Here is an 18,598-nt window from a genome sequence, read left to right on the forward strand (position 1 = left end):
TTCGGCTGGTTGGTTTTTGGCCGTAGTACTACACGGCTGGTTTTGTTTTTTGGCCGTAGTACTACACAGCTGTTTTGGTTTTGGCCGTAGTACTACACGGCTGGTTTTGTTTTTTGGCCGTAGTAACTACACGGCTGTTTTTTGGTTTTTGGCCGTAGTACTACACGGCTGGTTTGGTTTTGGCGTAGTACTACACGGCTGGTTTTTGGTTTATTTTGGCCGTAGTACTACACGGCTGGTTTTGGTTTTTGGCCGTAGTACTACACGGCTGGTTTTGGTTTTTGGCCGTAGTACTACACGGCTGGTTTTGGTTTTTGGCCGTAGTACTACACGGCTGGTTTTGTTTTGCCGTAGTTACACGGCTGGTTTGGTTTTTGGCCGTAGTACTACACGGCTGGTTTTGGTTTTGGCCGTAGTACTACACGGCTGGTTTGTTTTTTGGCCGTAGTACTACACGGCTGGTTTGGTTTTTGGCCGTAGTACTACACGGCTGGTTTTGGTTTTTGCCGTTAGTACTACACGGCTGGTTTTGGTTTTGGCCGTAGTACTACACGGCTGGTTTTGGTTTTTGGCCGTATACTACACGGCTGGTTTTGGTTTTTTGGCCGTAGTACTACACGGCTGGTTTTGTTTTTGCCGTATACTACACGGCTGGTTTTGGTTTTGGCCGTAGTACTAACACGGCTGGTTTTGGTTTTTGGCCGTAGTACTACACGGCTGGTTTGTTTTTGGCCGTAGTACTACACGGCTGGTTTTGTTTTTGGCCGTAGTACTACACGGCTGGTTTTGTTTTGGCCGTAGTACTACACGCTGGTTTTGTTTGGCCGTAGTATACACACGGCTGGTTTTTGTTTTGGCCGTAGTACTACACGGTTGGTTTTTGGCCGTAGTACTACACGCTGGTTTTTTTTTTGGCCGTAGTACTACACGGCTGGTTTGGTTTTTGGCCGTAGTACTACACGGCTGGTTTTGGTTTTTGGCCGTAGTACTACAACGGCTGGTTTTGGTTTTGGCCGTAGTACTACACGGCTGTTTTGGTTTTGGCCGTAGTACTACACGGCTGGTTTTGGTTTTTGGCCGTAGTACTACACGGCTGGTTTTGGTTTTTGGCGCGTAGTACTACACGGCTGGTTTGTTTTGCCGTGTACACACGGCTTTTGTTTTGGCCGTAGTCACACGGCTGGTTTTGTTTTGGCCGTAGTACTACACGGCTGGTTTTGTTTTTGGCCGTAGTACTACACGGCTGGTTTGTTTTTTGGCCGTAGTACTACACGGCTGGTTTTGTTTTTGGCCGTATACTACACGGCTGGTTTTGGTTTTTGGCCGTAGTACTACACGGCTGGTTTGGTTTTTGGCCGTAGTACTACACGGCTGGTTTTGTTTTGGCCGTAGTACTACACGGCTGGTTTTGTTTTGGCCGTAGTACTACACGGTTGGTTTTGGCCGTAGTACTACACGGTTGGTTTGGCCGTAGTACTACACGGCTGGTTTTGTTTTTGGCCGTAGTACTACAACGCGGTTTTGTTTTGGCCGTAGTACTACACGGCTGGTTTGTTTTTTGGCCGTAGTACTACACGGCTGGTTTTGTTTTTGGCCGTAGTACTACACGGCTGGTTTGGTTTTTTGGCCGTAGTACTACACGGCTGGTTTTGTTTTTGGCCGTAGTACTACACGGCTGGTTTTGTTTTTGGCCGTAGTACTACACGCTGGTTTTGTTTTTGGCCGTAGTACTACACGGCTGGTTTTGGTTTTTGGCCAGTACTACACGGCTGGTTTGGTTTTTGGCCGTAGTACTACACGGCTGTTTTGTTTTTGGCCGTAGTACTACACGGCTGGTTTTGGTTTTTTGGCCGTAGTACTACACGGCTGGTTTGTTTTTGGCCGTAGTACTACACGGCTGGTTTGGTTTTGGCCGTAGTACTACACGGCTGGTTTTGTTTTGGCCGTAGTACTACACGGCTGGTTTTGTTTTGGCCGTAGTATTACACGGTTGGTTTTTGGCCGTAGTACTACACGGCTGGTTTTGTTTTTGGCCGTAGTACTACACGGCTGGTTTTGTTTTTGGCCGTAGTATCAACGGCTGGTTTTGTTTTTGGCCGTAGTACTAACACGGCTGGTTTTGTTTTTTGGCCGTAGTACTACACGGCTGGTTTGTTTTGGCCGTAGTACTACACGGCTGTTTTGTTTTTCCGTGTAGTACTACGGCCAAAAACAAAACCAGCCGTGTAGTACTACGGCCAAAACAAAACCAGCCGTGTAGTACTACGGCCAAAAACAAAACCAGCCGTGTAGTACTACGGCCAAAAACCAAACCAGCCGTGTAGTACTACGGCCAAAAACCAACCGTGTAGTACTACGGCCAAAACAAAACGTGTACCCCTTCGGGTCCCAAGGACAGTTGTATTTTTTCCCCCTCTTTCTTCCTCTCGCTCGCTCAACGCTGCTCTACTGCATGCAAATACCCTTAGTCTCAGGTTTCTACTAGTTACGACAGCCACAACGGCTAGATTGTAAAAATTATCTGAAAACAATTATTGTTTAACACCCTTATAGGGTTAGCGTTCCCACACGGCCAAATCTCCATGTTACAGAAAACAGACAGAAGACATCAGGTGACCACCTGTGCTAATTACACACAGGTGTTCAGAGTAGGTTAAACTTAACTCGGGAAGTCACCCACATAGCTGTATGGATCTGTGCAAAACTGCTACAGTAAGTGTATCGGTTTTATTTGAAGGATTGAAAACAGTGATGAAAGACAGTGGCCATATGTTTCAAAAGCCATGATTATCGACGTTTCTAATCGTTCAACACACAGCGTCGGGATTGTAGTTCACGAGCCAGTCGTGGGCGAAGCTAAAGGCTGAAAAATGTTAGGAGAAGGCAGAATGCCGCCTAGAGTTTAAGAGCTAGGGTTAGACATAAGTTTAGCAGTGTGGTTCGGGTTAAGGTTAAAAATCTAAGCGATAGGCAGGGTTTATGAATTTGTGGCTGAGGTAATGACCCCTGATACAACTTTGTCAGTCAGAGGAACTCTAGAATCCTAGCAGCCTAGCCTGGATCTAAAATTAAGTAAAATTGAACAATTAACCTATAGCCCAACTCAACCAAACCAGAGCAATAATGTAAAGTATTCAGAACCCTTGATATTTTCCACATTTTATTACAGCCTTAATCTAAAACTGATTAAATAAAATATTTCTCAATCTACACACAATACCTCATAATGACAAAGCGAAAACAGGTTTAAACATTTTTACAAATGTATTAAGAAAAAAGAAATACCTTATTTACATTAGAATTCAGACCTTTTGCTATGAGACTCGAAATTGAGCTCAGGTGCATCCTGTTTCCATTGATCATCCTTGAGAAGTTTCTACAACTTGGAGTCCACCTGTGGTACATTCAATTGATTGGACATGATTTGGAAAGGCACACACCTGTCTATATAAAGGTCCCACAGTTGACAGTGCATGTCAGAGCAAAAACCAAGCCAAGGAAAAGGAATTGTCCATAGAGCTCCGAGAGAGGATTGTGTCGAGGCAAAGATCTGGGGAAGGGAATCAAAACAATTCAGCAGCATTGAAGTTCCAAGAACAGTGGCCTCAATCATTCTTAAATGGAAGTTTGGAACCATCAAGACAGTTCCTAGAACTGGCTGCCCGGCCAATCGGGGGAGAAGGGCCTTGGTCAGGGACCAAGAACCCGATGGTCACACTGACAGAGCTCCAGAGGTCCTCTGTGGAGATGGGAGAACCTCCCAGAAGGACAATAATCTCCGCAGCACTTGCAGCCCGCTTGGCATTTGTCAAAAGGCACCTAAAAACTCTCAGACCATGAGAAACTATTTTATCTGGTCTGATGAAACCAAGATACATAGTTGAAGTCAGAAGTTTACATAAACTAGTATTAATGACTCCAAACTAAGTGTTTCAACCACTCCACAAATGTATTGTTAACAAACTATAGTTTTGGCAAGTTGGTTAGGACATCTACTTTGTGCATGACAAGTATTTTTTCCAACAATTGTTTACAGACAGATTATTTCACTTATAATTCACTGTACCACAATTCCAGTGGGTCAGAAGTTTACATACACTACGTTGACTGTGCCTTTAAACAGGTTGGAAAATTCCAGAAAATGATGTCATGGCTATAGAAGCTTCTGATAGGCTAATTGACAATTTGAGTCAATTGGAGGTGTACCTTTGGATGTATTTCAAGGCCTACCTTCAAACTCAGTGCCTCTTTGCTTGATATCAGAAATCAGCCAAGACCTCAGAAAAAGAATTGTAGACCTCCACAAGTCTGGTTCATCCTTGGGAGCAATTTCCAAACGCCTGAAGGTACCACGTTCATCTGTACAAACAATAGTATGCAAGTATAAACATGGGACCATGCAGCCGTCATACCTCTCAGGAAGGAGACGCGTTCTGTCTCCAAGAGATAAACGTTCTTTGTTGCGAAAAGTGCAAATCAATCCCAGAACAGCAAAGGACCTTGTGAAGATGCTGGAGGAAACGGGTACAAAAGTATCTATATCCACAGTAAAACGAGTCCTATATCGACATAACCTGAAAGACCCTCAGCAAGAAAGAAGCCACTGCTCCAAAACCGCCATAAAAAAGCCAGACTACGGTTACAACTGCACATGGGACAAAGATCGTACTTTTTGGAGAAATGTCCTCTGGTCTGATGAAACAAAAATAGAACTGTTTGGCCAATATGACCATCGTTATGTTTGGAGGAAAAAGGGAAGGCTTGCAAGCCGAAGAAACCCATCCCAACCGTGAAGCACGGGGTGGCAGCATCATGTCATGGAGGTGCTTTGCTGCAGAGGGACTGGTGCACTTCACAAAATAGATGGCATCATGAGGTAGGAAAATTATGTGGATATATTGAAGCAACATCTCAAGACATCAGTCAGGAAGTTAAAGCTTGGTCGCAAATGGGTCTCCAAGTGGACAATGACCCCAAGCATACTTCCAAAGTTGTGGCAAAATGGCTTAAGGACCACAAAGTCAAGTTATTGGAGTGGCCTTCACAAAGCCCTGACCTCAATCCCATAGAATATTGTGGGCAGAAACTGAAAAAGCCTGTGCGAGCAAGGAGGTCTACAAACCGACTCAGTTACATCAGCTCTGTCAGGAGGAATGGGCCAAAATTCACCCAACTTATTGTGGGAAGCTTGTGGAAGGCTACCCGAAATGTTTGACCCAAGTTAAACAATTTAAAGCAACGCTACCAAATATAATTGAGTGTATGTAAACTTCTGACCCACTGGGAATGTGATGAAAGAAATAAAAGCTGAAATAAATCATTCTCTTTACTATTATTCTGACATTTCACATTCTTAAAATAAAGTGGTGATCCTAACTGACCTAAGGCAGGGAATTTTTACTATAATTAAATGTCAGGAATTGTGAAAAACTAAYTTTAAATGTATTTGGCTAAGGTGCATGTAAACTACCGACTTCAACTGTAAACTCTTTGGCCTGAATGCCAAGCGTCACGTATGGAGGAAACCTGGCACCATCCCTTCAGTGAAGCATGGTTGTAGCAGCATCGTGCTCTGGGGATGTTTTTCAGTCGCAGTGACTGGGGGACTAGTCAGGTTTGAGGGAAGAGATCCTTGATGAAAACCTGCTCCGGAACACGCAGGACCTCAGACTGGGGTGAAGGTTCACCTTCCAACAGGACAACGACCCTAAGCACACAGCCAAGACAAGGCAGAAGTGGCTTCTGTGCAAGTCTTGATGTCCTTGAGTGGCACAGCCAGAGCCTGGACTTGTACCCGGTCAAAAATCTCTGGAGAGACCTGAAAATAGCTGCGCATCGACACTCCCCATCAAACCTGACAGAGCTTAAAAGCCCCATATACTACCCACCACTGCGACCTGTGTGCTCTCGTTGGCTAGCCCTCACTACATACTCGTCGCCAAACCCACTGGCAAAGGTAAAGCCCCACCTTCTCAGCTCACTGGTCACCATAGCAGCACCCACCCGTAGCACACGCTCCAGCAGGTATATTTCACTGGTCATCCCCAAAGCCAACACCTCCTTTGGCCACCTTTCCTTCCAGTTCTCTGCTGCCAATGACTGGAACGAATAGCAAAAATCACTGAAGTTGGAGACATCTCCCTCTAACTTTAAGCYTCAACTTTACAGCCCATCTGTAAATATCCCACCCAACTACCTCATCCCCATATTTATTTTTTTGCGCCTTTGCACCCCAGTATCTCTACTTGCACATCTATCACTCCAGTGTTTAATTGCTAAATTGTAATTATTTTGCCACTATGGCCTATTCATTGCCTTACCTCCCTAAACGTACTTAATTTGCACACACTGTATATAGACTCTTCTATTGTGTTATTGATTGTTTGTTTAGCCCATGTGTAACTAACTCTGTGTTGTTTGTGTCGCACTACTTTTCTTTATCTTGTCCAGGTCGCAGTTGTAAATGAGAACTTGTTCTCAACTGGCCTACCTGGTTAAATAAAAGGTGAAATAAATAAAAATAAAAACATTTTCTATTTTAAAAAAATGTCCAAAAACCAGTTTTTGCTTTGTTATTATGGGGTAGTGTGTGTAGATTGATGAGGATGTTTTTTTTAAACACATTTTCGAATTAGAGATTGACCGATTATGCTTTTTCAACGCCGATACCGATTATTGGAGGACCAAAAAAGCCGATACCGATTAATTGGCCAATTTTTTTAATGTATTTGTAATAATGACAATTACAACAATACTGAATGAACACTTATTTTAACTTAATATGATACATCAATAAAATCAATTTAGCCTCAAATAAATAATGAAACATGTTCAATTTGGTTTAAATAATGCAAAAACAAAGTGTTGAAGAAAGTGCAATATATGCCATGTAAGAAAGCTAACGTTTAAGTTCCTTACTCAGGACATATGAAAGCTGGTGGTTCCTTTTAACATGAGTCTTCAATATTCCCAGGTAAGAAGTTTTAGGCTGTAGTTATTATAGAAATTATAGGACTATTTCTCTCTATACCATTTGTATTTCATATACCTTTGACTATTGGATGTTCTTATAGGCACTTTGGTATTGCCAGTGTAACAGTATAGCTTCCGCCCCTCTCCTCGCTCCTACCTGGGCTCGAACCAGGAACACGTCGACAACAGCCACCCTCAAAGCAGCATTACCCATGCAGAGCAAGGGGAACAACAACTTCAAGTCTCAGAGCGAGTGACATTTGAAACGCTATTAGCACGCACCCCGCTAACTAGCTAGCCATTTCACATCGGTTACACCAGCCTAATCTCGGGAGTTGATAGGCTTGAAGCACAGCGAAGAGCTTCTGTCAAAACGCAGGAAAGTGCTGTTTGAATGAATGCTTACGAGCCTGCTGCTGCCTACCACCGCTCAGTCAGACTGCTCTATCAAATCATAGACTTAATTATAACCTAATAACACACAGAAATACGAGCCTTAGGTCATTAATATGGTCAAATCCGGAAACTATCATCTCGACAACAAGACGTTTATTCTTTCAGTGAAATACGGAACCGTTCCGTATTTTATCTAACGGGTGGCATCCATAAGTCTAAATATTCCGTTTACATTGCACAACCTTCAATGTTATGTCATAATTACGTACAATTCTGGCAAATTAGGCGGTCCAAACTGTTGCATATACACTGACTCTGCGTGCAATGAACGCAAGAGAAGTGACAATTTCACCTGGTTAATATTGCGCTAACCTGGATTTCTATTCGCTAAATATGCAGGTTTAAAAATATATACTTCTGTGTATTGATTTTAAGAAAGGCATTGATGTTTATGGTTAGGTACACATTGAAGCAACGATACGCACCGATTATATGCAACGCAGGACACGCTAGATAAACTAGTAATATCAACAACCATGTGTAGTTAACTAGTGATTATGATTGATTGATTGTTTTTTATAAGATAAGGTTAATGCTAGCTAGCAACTTACCTTGGCTTCTACTGCATTCGCGTAACAGGCAGGCTCCTCGTGGAGTGCAATGTAATCAGGTGGTTAGAGCATTGGACTAGTGAACTGTAAGGTTGCAAGATTGAATCCCCTGAGCTGACAAGGTAAAAATCTGTCGTTCTGCCCCTGAACGAAGCATTTTACCCACCGTTCCTAGGCCGTCATTGAAAATAAGAATGTGTTCTTAACTGACTTGCCTAGTTAAATAAAGATTAAATAAAGATGTAAAAAAAAAAAAAAAWAAGCCAAATCGGTATCCAAAAATACCGATTTCCGATTGTTATGAAAACTTGAAATCGGCCCTAATTAAATCAGCCATAACGATTAATCGGTCGATCTCTACTTAGAATAAGGCTGTAACGTCACAAAACATGGAAAAAGTCACAGGGTCTGAATACTTTCCGAATGCACTGTATATGGCTCGGTCCTAAATGCGAGACAACACCTGATTGTCCTCAATTTCTCCGAATGGTCTTCATCAAGAGGGCTGAATGACAATTGGTGCATCTCTTTCTATTACAGTACAACACTGCGTCATGGGGTGAAAGGAGAGCTGCTGGCAACAGTCATCAGTGATATCTGCAGGGGACCGGGCAGTCCCTGGGCAGTGCTTCATGATCAGGTACATTCTGGGATCACCCAGTTCTTAAAATCAGGCAGCCATACACTGTCCAATCTTAATTGGTTATCATTAAAAGAAGACTATCGCCTCATGCCATTTAGGGCCTAACCCCATCTCATCTAATACACGCCGAGAGACATGGTCTAACAGCGTACCATACTGTGGTCCTTGGTATGCATGTGATTGAATGCGTCTGAGTGTCTGTTTGAATGCAACTTTAAAATGTTGGAATACTTCTTGATGTAATGTGATTCACATAAAGTATTTAACGTGTGTGTGCGCGCACCTGTCCACTACAATATGTACATTATGTACCTAAAAGGTGTATTTACTTCAAGTGAAAGCAATGCATTTCTTTATCAATTCAGACCTTTATCAATTCAGTACCTTAAAAACACATGGGCTCGGTCACACAGCGCTTTGTTAGTGTTCTGACTTGAACGCATAGTTCCCATATCAGTGATGCCAGCCCACTACCACTGCTTACCTTCCAGCCTGCAGAGCTGTTGCTATCCCCTTTGTCCTTGAAGTAAGTGACAGATCTCACCATCCAATCATAGATCTGGGCTAACGTCAGCCTCTGGTCCGGGGAGCTCTCTATGGCCTGGGTGATGAGGTCCGCATAGGAGTAGTTCCCCCAGGCATTCCTCCGAGTTGAGGACTTCCTAGATTGGGAGGCCAGGCCATTGAGAGCTGTGAAATCATGTGTCTGTGAAGACCCGGCCTCGTCTTTTGAAGTTGGGGTTAGTACTTCTTCCTTAGTGGTGGCGGGGATGTTTTGGTGTTCAGATAAGTTATTTGTGTTCTGAGGTATAGTTATGCCACCATTGACAGGAGTGGAGCTAGAGATGCTGGGCGCTGTGACATAATCCTCCTCGTCCTCCGGGATGATGTCATCGTTCGATTCGGGCTTCCCTGTGTTGGACTCGGGTCGAGGCAGAGGCCAGGTACAAGACCTCGGTCGTTTCTTGGGCTCGAAGTCTGGATCGATGTCAATATCATTGTGCGGTACTTCAGCCATATTCCTCTCCTTGGTTTTGTCGCTTGTATTCGGTATACACTGATTAACAAAATTTCATTACAATAATAAAATGTTATTTGTTTGGTTATCATGCATAATATCAGCATGACATTACCAGACTCATTAAAACAATGAGTACAATAACTAGTACCCACATTCCACACCTTCAGCTGATGGTAGAACTCCACGTGCGTCCAGTCGACTGTCTTCTCTGCTGATCGCAGCAAAATTGATAGCGCGACTTAAAAGTCCCTTGTTTTATGTGCATTGAGCTAGTACTGCAGCGTCTGTTTGTACTTTGTAAAAAAAAAAATATACACATTTGTTAATACATACGTTAAGGGATTCAATATAATTCCATCACCTATCTTGGGAATGGCATGTAGCGCGTCCTCAATGAATAGATAACGTTAGCTAACGTTACTCAATCAACAGCGTTCCGTTTGCCCGTGTTTCTTTACCATTTCCAATATGCGGGTTACATCAAAATGTAAAACTAGCACCTTCACATTCCGAATGCAGCTGCCATCTTGACCATTTCCTTTCGAAGTCCTTTATTATTCGTTTAGCTATGAGCAGAGCACCACCGAGAGCTTTCTTTCCCTGCCTCCAGTGAGCTAGCTACTGGTTACCATCGAGACATTTTCAGCATTTGCACCGAGTCCAATTGTAGAGTTAAGCTACTTACAAATGTCGAAATTCGAATAAATAAAACATTCGCTCCGTCTGTGACTCTGCGCTGCCTCTCCTCATCTCGAGTAGTCGTGCACACCACACACTCAACCTCCAAGGCCATCCCTAACTGGCTACTAGCACTGTAGTACAATACAATTAGCCTAGCAACTAGTAGTCCCAGAGGACAGAACAGACCTGCGCCAAAGGAATCGGCTTTTAAAGAGACACGCTGTATTGCATCACATTGACAGGTTGGAACATTTCAAGTGACGTTAAGTGAACGCAACATACTAATGCTGCGTTCATGTGCTAGTCGGAACTCGACAATTTCCGACTTGCTACTGGTTGTAGTTAATCAAGCGCTGCGTTCAATGAATTAGCTAATTGGAAATTTCCGAGTTTCCTAGTTCAGACTAGTACGTGAATGCAGCACAATAATATCATTTAAAGGCGCAATATGCAGGACTCTAATTTCCGTTTATGTGACAAAACAAGCACTCAAAATGTAGAGAATCATTGTACCATCTAAACCGCTGTAAAATATATTTTTAACAACCAAAAATGTTGTACTTTTCAGCAGGTGGAAGCTAGTGTACAAAACCTTAAGTATAAAAACCAAAAACGAAATGTAAGAACTGAAAGCATAGAAATAGCACACATAGAACATATCTACCTCTTCGTAGACTTACGTTCAATGAGAATAACAGATCTATAACTCAATTTCTATGCGAATTGGGTCAGGTCACCCAAAAAGTTATTGCAGCTTTAATACAGTGACGTGTCATCATAATTCTACAGAATTACAGAGGTATTTACTTGGAATTTAAAATAATAATTATAATACTATTATGATCATGAAATCGCATTGGAGGGCAAAATTACACAAGGTACTGCACAGTCAAGATATGTCATCATGTCTAAAATTACAAGGTTATGCCCAGTAGTCTATGTTTCCTAGCCTGGTCCCAGATCGGTTGTCTCCTTCTATACCCTGGGCCCAGATCTGTTGTCTCCTTCTATAGCCTGGTCCCAGATCTGTTGTCTCCTTCTATAGCCTGGTCCCAGATCTGTTTGTGCGCTTGCCAAATCCATTACTTATTGTCAAGCCAATTGTTTGGCATGACAATTAGTGACAAAGCGGTGACATGAAAGCACATCACAGACTGGCACTCAGACTACTGTAATCTCTGTTTCCTAAATAAAATGTAAGACTATGAAGAAGGTAGGTCGTAGGATGTTGCCTTCAACATTAAACAAGCAGCCTTAAATACATCTATGATATTATTCACCCTACTGTAGTAGTTCTCTCTTAGTGATCATTTTAATTAAATAATACAGTACATCACTTATTAAAATAAACAATCCTTTTCATCACCAGATTTCAATCAAATAAAATAGCAATGCACCTCGAACCAGGAGTTCCATTTGTATAAGTGGATTCCCTTGAAGACTTCTTTGCAAACGCCATTCACACTATTCACCCGCTAGCTACTGTACATGTACTGCATAGTAAATGTAAATTACTAAAATATAGAAAAAAATCAACGGATACCAGAGGTTTAATGTAAAAATATTCTGCACAGTTTGTATTATTATTATTATTTTTTTTWAAGTTTATAGACGGTAGGCAATTAATGTCACAGTTATTAAAATTTAGGACACTAAAGAGGCCTTTCTACTGACTCTGAAAACACCAAAAGAAAGATGCCCAGGGTCCCTGCTCATCTCTGTGAACGTGCCTTAGGCATGCTGCAAGGAGGCATGAGGACTGCAGATGTGGCCAGGGCAATAAATTGCAATGTCCGTACTGTGAGAAGCCTAAGACTGCGCTACAGGGAGACAGGACGTACAGCTGACCATCCTCGCAGTGGCAGACCAAGTGTAACAACACCTGCACAGGATCGGTACATCCGAACCTCACACCTGCGGGACAGGTACAGAATGGCAACAACAACTGCCCGAGTTACACCAGGAACGCACAATCCCTCCATCAGTGCTCAGACTGTCCGCAATAGACTGAGAGAGGCTGGACTGAGAGCTTGTAGGCCTGTTGTAAGGCAGGTCCTCATCAGACATCACCYGCAACAATGTCGCCTATGGGCACAAACCCACCATCGCTGGACCAGACAGGACTGGCAAAAAGTGCTCTTCACTGACGAGTCGCGGTTTTGTCTCACCAGGGGTGATGGTCAGATTCGCGTTTATTGTCGAAGGAATGAGCATTACACCCGAGGCCTGTACTCTGGAGCGGGATCGATTTGGATGTGGAGGGTCCGTCATGGTCTGATTGGACTGAGCTTGTCGTCATTGCAGGCAATCTCAACGCTGTGCGTTACAGAGAAGACATCCTCCTCCCTCATGTGGTACCCTTCCTGCAGGCAGATCCTGACATGACCCTCCAGCATGACAATGCCACCAGCCATACTGCTCGTTCTGTGCGTGATTTCCTGCAAGACAGGAATGTCAGTGTTCTGCCATGGCCAGCGAAGAGCCCGGATCTCAATCCCATTGAGCACGTCTGGGACCTGTTGGATCGGAGGGTGAGGCCTAGGACCATTCCCTCCAGAAATGTCCTGGAACTTGCAGGTGCCTTGGTGGAAGAGTGGGGTAACATCTCACAGCAAGAACTGGCAAATCTGGTGCAGTGCACGAGGAGGAGATGCACTGCAGTACTTAATCCAGCTGGTGGCTACACCAGATACTGACTGTTACTTTTGATTTTGACCCCCCCCCCCCTTTGTTCAGGGACACATTATACAATTTATTTTAGTCACATGTCTGTGGAACTTGTTCAGTTTATTTCTCAGTTGTTGAATCTTATGTTCATACAAATATTTACACATGTTAAGTTTGCTGAAAATAAACACAGTTGACAGTGAGGACGTTTCTTTTTTTGCTGAGTTTACATGTAAACAGGGGTAATAGTGATTGGTAGGAGGAATATATAAATACTGATGGTAATATATACAGTACGTGTGAACAGGGGTGTCACGATCGTCATAACGAGGAGACCAAGGCGCAGCGTGATTGGAATACATTCTTCTTTTAATAAACGAAGAACACTTAAACAAACTAACAAAACGAACATGAAGCTATAAACAACTAGTGCTGACATGCAACTACACATAGACAARWACCCACAAAACCAAAATGGAAAAGGGCAACCTAAATAGGATCCCCAATCAGAGACAACGATAATCAGCTGTCTCTGATTGGGAACCAATTCAGGCCACCATAGACCTATAACAACCTAGACTAACAAACACCCCTAGATATACAAAAAACCCTAGACAGGACAAACAAACATACCCACCCTCGTCACACCCTGACTTGACCAAAATAATACATAAAACATAGAAAACTAAGGTCAGGGCGTGACAAGGGGTAATAGTGACTAGTAGGAGGAATATATAAATACTGATGGTAATATATACATGTGAACAGGAGTAATAGTGACAGGTAGGAGGAATACATAAATACTGATGGCAATATACTAGTGGTAATATATACATGTAAACAGGGCTGAAAAGTGACTGGTAGCAGGAATATATAAATACTGATGGTAATATACTAGTGATAATATATACATGTAAACAGCAGTAATAGTGACCAGTAGCAGGTCAAATAGATGCATGGTGATTGGTTGAACTGTGTACTGTGTGTTGGACTGTTTTATGTGGAAATACTGCTGTGATTGGTCAAATTTGCAAGCCCACGCATAATATGCAGGGAAGTGTTGATTTTGATAAAATGTTTGAATTGGAGAATTCTGAGATCAATAAAATACTGGAGCAATTCTTAACCTTTTTAGGTCGAGGTCATCCATAAGTTCATGATGGTGGTGTTTGTGATTTCCATCGTGTACAAAGAAGTTACTTTTTTATTTCACTTTTATTTAACCAGGTAGGCCAGTTGAGAACAAGTTCTCATTTACAACTGCGACCTGGACAAGATAAAGCAAAGCAGTGCGACAAAAACATCAACAGAGAGTTACACATGGGATAAACAAACGTACGGTCAATAACACAATAGAAAAATCTGTATACAGTGTGTGCAAATGAAGTAAGGAGGTAAGGCAATAAATAGGCCATAGTAATTACAATTTAGCAATTTACACTGGAGTGATATATGTGCAGATGAGGATGTGCAAGTAGAAATACTGGTGTGCAAAAGAGCAGAAAAACAAAAACAAATATGGGGATGAGGTAGGTAGTTGGGTGGATGGGCTATTTACAGATGGGCTGTGTACAGCTTCAGCGATTGGTAAGCTGCTCTGACAGCTGACGCTTAAAGTTAGTGAGGGAGATACAAGTCTCCAACTTCAGTGATTTTTGCAATTCGTTCCAGTCATTGGCAGCAGAGAACTGGAAGGAAAGGCGGCCAAAGGAGGTGTTGGCTTTGGGCATGACCAGTGAAATATACCTGCTGGAGCGCGTGCTATGGGTGGGTATTGCTATGGTGACCAGTGAGCTGAGATAAGGTGGAGCTTTACCTAGCAAAGACCTATAGATGACCTGGAGCCAGTGGGTTTGGCGACAAATATGTAGCGAGGACCAGCCAACGAGAGCATACAGGTCGCAGTGGTGGGTAGTATATGGGGCTTTGGTGACAAAACAGATAGCACTGTGATAGACTGCATCCAATTTTCTGAGTAGAGTGTTGGAGGCTATTTTATAAATGACATCGCCGAAGTCAAGGATCGGTAGGATAGTCAGTTTTACAAGGGTAAGTTTGGCAGCATGAGTGAAGGAGGCTTTGTTGCAAAATAGGAAGCCGGTTCTAGATTTAACTTTGGATTGGAGATGCTTAATGTGAGTCTGGAAGGAGAGTTTACAGCCTAGCCAGACACCTAGGTATTTATAGGTGTCCACATATTCTAAGTCAGAACGTCCAGAGTAGTGATGCTAGTCAGGTGGGCGGGTGCGGGCAGCGATTGGTTGAAGAGCATGCATTTATTTTTACTTGCATTTAAGAGCAGTTGGAGGCCACGGATGGAGCGTTGTATGGCATTGAAGCTCGTCTGGAGGCATGATGATTGGTTGACAAGTTGTCAATCAGGTGTGCTTGTCCGGGACTACAAAGCTTGAAGAATTTTGAAAAGAATAACAGGCAAATTCTGCTCAATACAGGTGTGTAAAGCTCTTATGAGACTTACCCAAGAAGACTCACAGCTGTAATCGCTGCCAAAGGTGTTTCTAACATGGATTGACTCAGAGGGATGAATACTTATCTAATCAAGGTATATTAGTGTTTTAATTTTCATTAATATTAAAAAAGAACAAATATTTCACATTAGAGTATTGTGTGTAGATCATTGACAACAAATGATAATTCATTCCATTTTAATCCCACTTTATAACAAAGTGTGTGTCACGCTCGTCGTTAGGTGGAAGAGAGGAGGACCAAAGCGCAGCGTGGTACGTTTCCATATTTATTGGAACACTTACTTTAACACGAACAAAACAATAAACAAAACGAAACCAACGACGCTACAGTCTTGAACGAGAGAACATAAAACACATGAACGCACGAACAGGAACAATCACCCACAAACAAACAGTGAGAAACAGCCTACCTTAATATCGTTCCCAATCAGAGACAATGACAAACACCTGCCTCTGATTGAGAACCATATTAGGCCAAACAATAAACCCAACATAGAAACACAAAACATAGAATGCCCACCCAGCTCACGTTCTGACCAACTAAACAAAGACTAAACAAAGGAAATAAGGTCAGGAACGTGACCCTCCATATTAACCCCACTGGACTAAGGGGCAGCACCGGACTGAGGGGCAGCACCGGACTGAGGGGCAGCACCGGACTGAGGGGCAGCACCGGACTGAGGGGCAGCACCGGACTGAGGGGCAGCTCCGGTCTGAGGGGCAATTCCGGCATCGCCGGCGTGACAGGTAGCTCTGGCAGCTCCTGGCTGACTGACGACTCTGGCAGCTCCTGGCTGACTGACGACTCTGTCAGCTCCTGGCTGACTGACGGCTCTGGCAGATCCTGGCTGACTGACGGCTCTGGCAGATCCTGGCTGACTGACGGCTCTGGCAGCTCCTGTTGGCGGGCGGCTCTGGCGGCTCCTGACTGAGGACGGCTCTAGCGGCTTCCTGACTGACGGACGGCTCTGAAGGCTCAGGACAGACGGGCGGCTTTGAAGGCTCAGGACAGACGGGCGGCTCAGATGGCGCTGGGCAGATGAACAACGCAGGCGGCTCTGGGCAGACGGGTAGCTCCGTCGGCGCTGGGCAGACGGATAGCACAAGACGGCGCTGGGCAGACGGCAGGCTCTGGCCGGCTGAGGCGCACAGTAGGCCTGGTGCGTGGTGCCGGAACTGGTGGTACCGGGCTAAGGACACGCACCTCAAGGCTAGTGCGGGGAGCAGCAACAGGGTGCACAGGGCTCTGGAGACGCACAGGAGGCTTGGTGCGTGGTGCCGGAACTGGTGGTACCGGGCTGGAGACACGCACCATAGGGCGAGTGCGTGTGAGATAGTGACAGCCATTTGTGAATTGAAGGAAAGTTGGCGGGTGCACAGTGCACTGTTCAGATGCTGGAATTATTTTGGATGAACCTGCGAAGCTAATTACCTTGGGACTAAACACCTCCCTCTGTAACTGGATCCTGGACTTCCTGATGGGCCACCCCCAGGTGGTAAGGGTAGGCAACAACATGTCTGCTACGCTGATCCTCAACACTGGGGCCCCTCAAGGGTATGTGCTTATACCCCTCCTGTACTCTCTGTTCACCCACAACTGCATGGCCAAACGACTCCAACACCCTCATTAAGTTTGCTGACGACAAAACAGTGGTAGGCCTGATCACCGACAACGATGAGACATCCTATAGGGAGGTCAGAGAACTGGCAGTGTGGTGCCAGGATAACCTCTCCCTCAATGTGAGCAAGACAAAGGAGCTGATCATGGACTACAAGAAAAGGCGGGCCGAACAGGCCCCCATTAACATCGACAAACTATCATGGTCCAAACACACCAAGACAGTCGTGAAGAGGGCACGACAACACCTTTTCCCCCTCAGGAGACTGAAAATACCTGGTATTGTACCCCAGATCCTCAAAAGGTTCTACAGCTGTACCATCGAGAGCATCCTGTCCGGTTGCATCACCGCCTGGTGTGGTAACTGCTCGGCATCTGACCATAAGGCACTAGAGGGTAGCGCGTACCGCCCAGTACATCACTGGGGACAAGCTTCCTACCATCCAGGACCTATATACTATGCGGCGTCAGAGGAAAGCCCCCAAAATTGTCAAAGACTCCAGTCACCCAAGTCATAGACTGTTTTCTCTGCTCCCGCACGGTAAGCGGTACCGGAACAGCAAGTCTAGGACCAAAAGGCTCCTTAACAGCTTCTACCCCCAAGCCATAAGACTGCTGAACAATTAATCAAATGGCCACCGGATTATTTACATTGACACCCCCACTCGCTGTTTATTATCTATGCAGTCACTTCACCCCTCCATGTACAAATTACCTCGACTAACCTGTACCCCCGCACATTGACTCGGTACCGGTACCCACTGTATATAGCCTCGTTATTTTGTTACTTTCTATAATTTTTTACTTTATTTGGTAAATATTTTCTTCTCTTGAACTGCACTGTTGGTTAAGGGCTTGTAAGTAAGCATTTCACAGTAAGGTCTACACCTGTTGTATTCGGCACAGGTGACAAATAAAGTTTGATTTGAAGGTGACCTACTTTTTGAAGTGATTCGTTTCAAAATCTGATGAAAACAGCATGGTTGTGTTCATGGCACATTAAAAGGCAATACAATTGTACAGTTAAATTACATATCTTTACAGTAAATCCCATACATCTGTTAAGACATGCCTCTGCCTGGCGCCCCTGTACATTATTGAATGTGTTTTGTTAGTGTGCACACCAGTTTCTAAAATCAAAGTGCATGCATAGAAATCCGATTACCTACGAAAAAGATGGATGTAGGCTGGTTGCTGTATTTATTATTTTATTAAACAGTTAAATGCAAAACAGCCAGAGGAATTACACAAAAGACAGAAGAAAAATAAATACAAATCCACATATCAAATACAGACATGTAGCAAATACATTTTGACATTTTCTTTTGTATACGTTTGAATGATTCTAAATAGTTTTCCAAATCAGATACAAAAATTAAACAGGCTTTTTCTTCATAAAATGATTTGTGTATGAAAAATGTTCCTAATAAAATAAAGATATTTATAACATACTGACTCGCAATTGCGGAATCACTGTCGTCAAACTTAGATATTTCAATG

At 43.7% G+C, this 18,598-nt stretch overlaps 1 protein-coding gene across 4 annotated transcripts in view; it reads right to left on the bottom strand.

The window, feature by feature from the left end:
- Positions 1 to 10,581, bottom strand: part of LOC111963551 (forkhead box protein O3-like) — a 26,120-nt gene extending 15,539 nt beyond the window's left edge. Inside the window, exons 1-2 of one of the 4 annotated variants that reach the window (XM_023987074.2) lie at positions 10,102 to 10,581; positions 9,107 to 9,936 (exon numbers count right to left, since the gene is read on the bottom strand). In XM_023987074.2, coding sequence (XP_023842842.1) covers positions 9,107 to 9,640 — 534 coding nt within the window. In that variant the 5' untranslated portion in view covers positions 9,641 to 9,936; positions 10,102 to 10,581. Of the gene's footprint in view, positions 1 to 9,106 lie in introns of all 4 variants that reach the window. The other 3 variants (XM_023987075.2, XM_023987073.2, XM_070443458.1) reach the window with 3 other exon arrangements.
- Positions 10,582 to 18,598: the final 8,017 nt, after the last annotated feature.

The sequence above is a fragment of the Salvelinus sp. IW2-2015 genome, linkage group LG4q.2 (genome assembly GCF_002910315.2).
Source record: "Salvelinus sp. IW2-2015 linkage group LG4q.2, ASM291031v2, whole genome shotgun sequence".
Lineage (NCBI taxonomy): Eukaryota > Metazoa > Chordata > Actinopteri > Salmoniformes > Salmonidae > Salvelinus > Salvelinus sp. IW2-2015.